Raw genomic sequence first — 7,099 nt, 5'->3', positions numbered from 1 at the left:
TGCCCACCGCCACGCTCCCTCATGCCGGGTGGGTCGGTGCCGAGTAGATGAAATCGGTTTACCAAATAAATCTGTCTCTACGACTATTGTAGATCTAATGTGTTTGTGAATTGTCCGTCCTACCTTATCAGAATGCCAACTGGTTACTAGAGACTAAGTTCCATGTAAAATCGCCCTATTTAATGGGTTTCCTTATTTTTTCCTTTTGTGGCCTGTGGAATAGTTACTAGCAGTATAATACTCGCCATGAGAACGACGGAGTAGTAGTAGTAGTATTTAGGGGAGGCGACCGACAGCTGTGGTCATTTGCGCCTTAGGGGATGGGCAGGAAAGGATGAAGGGTGGAGAGAAACCCGGCGTCGGCATTATTTTACTCTTAACGAAAGGCGCCAAGGGGTCCGCAGCTTAACGTCCCATCCGACGGACGGCATACTCACTCAAAGTGCCCACCACAGAGCACCTCAAGTGGGGATCAAGATACCACTGAAAAATACTCCACGCCTCCGGGATTCGAACCCGGGCCCTGTTGATGGGAGATCAGTACGATATTACCGCACCATATCGATCCCCGAGAATGACGGATGTTTCATGAATGGTTTGTTGAGGTGCCCTTCTTCCCCGCGCCCTTTCGGTGGATCGCGGAGTGCCAAGTGGATGTGGAACTAGTGGATTAGATGTAGCATGGCTGGTGACCTAACTCCCTCTGCAACACGTCCTTGCACGGCTTGCGTAGTATTGTGTAGACATAGATATATCAAACGAGCTAGAAACAGCTAAGGGGGTATCTGCGAGAGTTCACCATTTCAAACCAATGTGTCACGTTATGGTGGAGATTGACGTTCGTGACTTCTCGGTCAGCGCCGACGTGCTGCTGGTGGTGGTCGTGTCAGATGACTTGCCTGTTAGGGGTCAAAACGTGGATGTAATTGAGAGGGTGGGCTCAGGGATTGGGAATGTGTGAAGCAGTCCAAATTTGGGGAAACTGGTTGCAAATATGGTGGGACGGTTAGCTCAAGTTAGCTAGTAATCTCAAGGTGGCTTGACTGAAGTTTGTGATACTGTTTTTTGCATCACTCTTAGGGGAAGTAGAGGAGGAGGGCGTGTGAGGACTGCGAACGGAGAGACAACGGGTGATTAGATGAAATTCGGTGATAGACGTCAGTCACCGGAAATAAAGGCATCTCCATACATCTGGCACTACGTCCCCGCCCTGACTGCGCAGCCAGTCAGGGCGGAGGTCGCCGACACAGGCTGCTGCGACCTCCGCCCTCATCCCTCTCAACTTTACCGCAGTTGCGGCATCCAGAGGGTAAACTGACGCTCACCGTTCGTCATATGTTCGTTCTTCTCTTGTGAAAACACTAGCCGCTCGGGTCATAGTCGTCTCCTCTTTCCTTCTGTTTCTACCTCCGGCATGGAAACGGAGTATTGTCTCTATTACAACACCATATAAGTGCATAATTTATGTGTTTAATGAAAAGAACGTCTAATACTTTTATTTACGGTTTTGTCGCCAATAAAGGACTTGAAAAAAATCAGAAACACCAAGTACGTGACTACTGGTTGTAGCAGATATGTTACATTTGACTGCGCTGACAGTTAAGGTAATTTAACACCTCCCACAACCAAACATACCTTATAAGAAATATGTGGCACTGGGAGCGACTAAGTGTGCCTGCTAGTAATATTAAAATAACCTAAATTCCACAATGTAATAGGTGTAATGTATCATACATCTGTTAGAGAAGGCATATGAGGCCAGTTCCCTAGTTGTTAAGTCGTTGGGAGCTAGAATTAAATTTGAATAAATGTTGAATTAATGTAAAACTCCAATAGCCGTAAACAGTTACTAAACAGTAAACTGTTTACGGCTATTGGAGTTTTACATTCATTCAATATTACTAGCCGTAAGAGCTCATTTCTATCAATATTGAATAAATGTGTTCCGATAAATTTTTCAAGGAAAAGTACTTCACCAGAAAACACTTTATACAGGGAACCAACATTACTCACTCCGTGGAATCATTAAAATACTTGGGTGTAACGATAAATACGGACTACTAACAACATGGTCCAGGGGAAAACATTCGTGAAATTTGCGGAATAGCTAATAAAAAGTTTGGATTCATGAAAAGAATATTCGGGAATTGTAATGAAAGGGTCAAGGAGCTTTGTTACTTCACGTTAGTTAGGCCCCGCCTTGGGTATACTGCAAGTGTATGGCATCCTCACGAAGTAGGCTTAATTGTGGAACTATATCGAGTGCAAAGTAGAGCAGCTAGGTTTGTGAAAAGTTGTAATGAACAAGGTAGCAGTGTCACGACACTATTGGAAGAATTAGGATGGGAGCCTGTGGTTGATCGTAGGTTTAAATGCAGGTTAAATTTACTGCGTATATTTGAGGCAGGTTACTTATCTGAGGATGTTAAGGACATATTACAGGCCCCCACTTACTATGGTACATCAGATCACCAACGTAAAATCAGGGAGATTTATTGTAGAACGGATAGATTTAAAAGTCGTTTTTTCCTCGAACCATTAGAGATCATAAAAGACATGACAGCAATCGCGTAGGAGATAATTAGAATTGATAGTGTATATGTTTTTAGATATCTCGCATGTTTCTTCCTGCATTTTATTCTTTTTATTTAATAGACCCATCTTTTAACAGTTTTACGGCACGATTTGAATGTACGCATCCTGTTATTAAATATTTTTGCATGTAAGAAATTTTTTCGTGAATTTAAGGTTTGTCGAGTGCATGAACAAACTAACATTTGTGTATAGCTAACATGGTTTGGTTTTGCATGTGGTTTTATTCTAGTTCACGGGTGATGTCCTAACAAACTCCGCCACATGCCCTTGGGGCGGCTTGCGGGGTATTGTATTGATACATATGTAGATGAAGTTTTTAAAACTAAAGTCAAAATGATTTATTTGTAATTGCACCTTATTGACATAGAGTATGGTTGTAGTTTGATTTTATTAATTGTAGAATAGATTAGAGTTTTGTATTTTATGTCATAGATATGATTGCATTTTATCTAAACTAAGGCATATCGCATTCCGTGCCATTGACGAGTTTCTGCCAACTTCTCATTGAACAATTATTTTGCGTTAGGTAGTAATATTTCTTTAAAATTTGTTTTACTTGTAGATCATTGCAAAAAGCATTTAAAAACGCCCATAAATCGGTCGCCTTTTTGACATTTCTCGCCTTTGGACGCACTAAAATATACAAGTACCACGAGGAACCACAAAACAAATTACACGTTGGCCATATCGCTGTGACCACGCCCTAGGGGCTCGCCATCTCTTGAAAAGAATCCTCCCTCTTCAACATCGTGGTATTTCAACTCGATGGATCATTGAAAGCTGCATTAAGTAGCTGGTGTGGAGAGGGAATACATAAACCGGCGAAAGTGCAACGCTCAACAGGGTGCTCGGATACTGAAACATTTCTCAGATAGGGGTCTTGAGGAGAGTAGGACGAGGGAAGGGATCCATTTCCTTGACGGCGGAGGACGGAAGAGCGGAGCAGTGGCAATTCGGAGGTGGTCTACACTCGAGGTTCCATCTCCTTTTGAGGCGCCGGCTTGTTTCCCCCCCCCCCTCCGATCGCCAGAGCAAGAAAGCAAATGGGGATCTATCCGCGTCACTTTGCCGACTACCATGCCACCATCTAGTTCGGCGAGACCGGACACGTGCCTTACGGCTATACCCAATTTCCTTTTACAAAAGAACGATTGCGTCGGTTTATCCAACAGTATCCAAATATTAGCCCTCCCTGATGGGTCATCATCATAGGTCGTGGTTTGCAAGTCCATGGAGGCCTCTTCTCCGCCATGTTTTCCTATCCTGTGTCCTCTTCTACATTTCCACATACCCATCACCTTCTTCCACATCGTGGGTCATTTGGACCCTCTACCAGTCTACCACCTCTCTCATTCCTCTCGCCTAGTCCATACTACCCAACCCTTCCTTTCACTACTCCTCTTATACTCGCGTTCCAGTCACCCACAACAATACGTATTGCAACATCCTTGTACCTTGTTTCTCCTCATTTTGTTTCTTCTTCATGCACTTCCTCTACTTCCTCATCCCTATAGTCGCATGTTGATAGGTATGTATGAATGACTAGAAGGTTTTTGGTTGCAGACTATCTCCATACCTATAAAATATGTCACTGTCATAGATTATCCTGTTAGCACAAGCCTTCGTATTTTTATTTTCAGCAAATCCACTTCTGTTCCTTCCTCTCCTTTTCCCACTGTAATAAAATCTAGTATCTCCCCATTGTTCTACACCACATCCTTCTCACTCACTTCGCTTATTTCAAAAATGTTCATCTAATCTCAATCTCTCTTCTCAGATTTTCTAGTTTTTTCATGCCTCTGTAGGGTTCTTATATTCCAAGTTCCTATTTTTATTCCTTTTATCCTCCCCTTTTCTTTTTTAATACATGTTGTCTTCGTACACAGCTCCTCCCGGGAATCCGAATGAGGGGCTTTTTTTTCACTTCCGGAATATGTCATATGCGAAGATTCCATGTTGGTTCCTTCTCGCCTAATCGAGGCCACCGTTGTCTAGGAAATCCCAAGGGAACTTTCATTTGGTAATTTCCCGCTGCTTTTCACATCCTATGCCGTTGACCATAGACCGATTCATCCGCCTTTAGGATTTCTCCCTCCAAGGGCAAGGAGGTGCCCTTGCCCCCCCTTTGTGTTCATCCACCCTACGAGTAGGCCGTTGACACTCCGTGGGGGTTACTCCTTATCCCGGGAGTCCCTCGGTCTCTAGAGCCTCTTCATTGTGGACAGGTTTTGCTACTGGAAGGTGAGGATGAAATTAACATTGGATGGGCTGTATGAGCCACATCCAACTCCTCACAATCCTAATGTGTATCATGGTGCATTCAGACGGAAGTTCGGGAGTTGAGTCTTTTGAAGAGTCAAGAGGTCACAGGAGTGGTGTCCAAACTTTGCTCTCCCTGCTGTGGCAGCCGGTGTTACGAGTACCTTGCAATAGGTGCGCTGGTGTCGGTCCGTAACTCCGCTCTAATCCAGCCCCTTACGTCCTAGATTTGGCGTCGCCCCTCCCCTCACGCCGCACCCGGTTGCAACTTTACATCTGCCCGAATTTCGATGACCGCCTCACTGATGAACTGTCTTGTCTAAGAATGCCGTGAGGTCATCAACCAGGCAAAGTGGACTCACAAAATGTCAAGTTGTCCCTTGTATACCCTTCGTCCGACAGAGCATTTATCCCCGGCCCATCTGAAAATAATGGCCATTATATTTCTCTTCTGCACCGTTTACTATTATACGAGGGCGATTCGAAAAGTAAGGTCTCCTATTTTTTTCATGAAAAATATAATTTATTCTCCACTTAGTGTACATCGTAGGAAAGTTTGAGCATTTAGCTATTTTTCTACATAGTCGCCTTGACGATGAATCACTTATTGCATCCTTGTAACCAGCTTTTTAATACCGGCGTCGTACCTTTCTCCTGCCACAAATGCTGATTTAGGTGATATTTTTGGAGAGAGTGTCGGTATGGGAGTGGAGTGAAGAGGTGACGCGTTTGTGTGTGAGGGACTGCGGGGAGAAGGGGCGGAATGGATGCGAGGGCAAGTCTTACTGCGGGGACGGTTGATTCACTATTTTTACTGAGATTTACATTTCATTCAAATCATATACATTTTAATTTATTTATACGCGGTGGGGTACATGTTGATCGTGTAGGGTTTCTTATTTTTGGGGCTTGGTGTGGAGGAGGATTGGAAGCGCTTTTCTTTCTTGAGGGGTGTTCGGAAAATGATATCAACTCTGAGGTTTTCATTTCATAAGATAAGACATCTTCAGTGCTAAATATTTACATGTAAAAATTACTTTCAGTCGCTATTATTATGACAGAAATAGTAGGTAATCCTTTCAGAATTTTAAAGTTGTTGAAAAGCGTGAAAGTAAACATTTAATACAGTCTCATTCTCTCATAATTTATGGTCACACGAGAAGGAGGAAGTTGGCAAGGATTTCAAAAGATCAGTGTTAGTGCTAACCCAAAAAAGGGAATGGAACAAAATGCAGGGACTCTAGGTCGCATAGTTAGATGCCCAACGCAGCTAAGGGAGTACGTGGAATTATCAACAAATGAATGGGAAAGAGGGAGCATAATTACTTAGAGGAAGGCTAGATTTGGTTCAGGAAGAGGAGAAATACGAGAGATGCCGTAGTAGAAATGAGGTCAGTAATGGAAAGGAACATAGAATACTATCAGGGTGTATTTGTCTTTTTCGCATGTTTTGAGAAGTCATTCGATGGAGAGATTTACGTAGAATCAATGAATGTGCTGTAGAAAATAGGATTAAATTATAAGGATATAAGTGTTGTCCGTACTCTGTACACTTCACAGACTGCTCAGATGCGAGTGGCGGATGAAGAGTCGAGATGGGCAGAATTAGGAAGAGGAGTGAGACAAGAGTGTCCATTATCGCCTATGTTTTCAACGTGCGAGTGGAGAAATGGTTAAGGAGGTATGGGGAGAACTGGAGATAGGAATAAAATTCGATGGAGAATGAATTAATTGTGTATGGAAAATCAGCCCGGGGGTTGTAAGCATTACTCTTTTAGCGCCCTTTGGAAATCCAGTGCAAAAGGACTGGAATGAGAATAAATGTAAATGCTAAACTGTAAAGTGACTTCAACTGCATTAGAGCTGACACCATTTATTTGTTAAAAAAATTTTTTTTCCGATTTTAGAGAAAAGGTAAAGCTAAGCTAAATATAAAAATAGACACCTATCAAATAGAGCAAGTGGAGCAGTAAGTGTATCTTGTAGATATTTTCGACCAAAATGATCAAAGGAGTAGAGACCCGAGAAGTAGAATTGTGTCGGTCTAAGAAGCTTTCCCAATAAAGAGGAAATTTTATCAATGAGATTGATGACAAATACTCATTAAAAATTTAATATGGAGTGGGGTTTTGTAAGCGGGAAAATGGGCGTTGGAGCAAGCGTTGATTGATTCTTTTGCAATGTGGGTTTGGAGAAGGATGGAAAAGATGAAGTGAACATAAAAGAAAGTAAGCTAAGATTTACT

General features: G+C 42.8%; 1 protein-coding gene across 1 annotated transcript in view; it reads left to right on the top strand.

Moving 5' to 3' along the window:
* Positions 1 to 823: 823 nt before the first annotated feature.
* Positions 824 to 7,099, top strand: part of LOC139687618 (H2.0-like homeobox protein) — a 108,985-nt gene continuing 102,709 nt past the window's right edge. Inside the window, exons 1-2 of the mRNA XM_071584849.1 lie at positions 824 to 955; positions 4,920 to 5,028. Of these exons, the coding sequence (XP_071440950.1) occupies positions 824 to 955; positions 4,920 to 5,028 (241 nt within the window). The remainder of the gene's footprint in view (positions 956 to 4,919; positions 5,029 to 7,099) is intronic.

Source organism: Hetaerina americana, unplaced genomic scaffold (assembly GCF_022747635.1).
Source record: "Hetaerina americana unplaced genomic scaffold, ioHetAmer1.1.p SCAF_2, whole genome shotgun sequence".
Taxonomy (NCBI): domain Eukaryota; kingdom Metazoa; phylum Arthropoda; class Insecta; order Odonata; family Calopterygidae; genus Hetaerina; species Hetaerina americana.
This window is presented reverse-complemented; position numbering and strand designations above follow the sequence as displayed.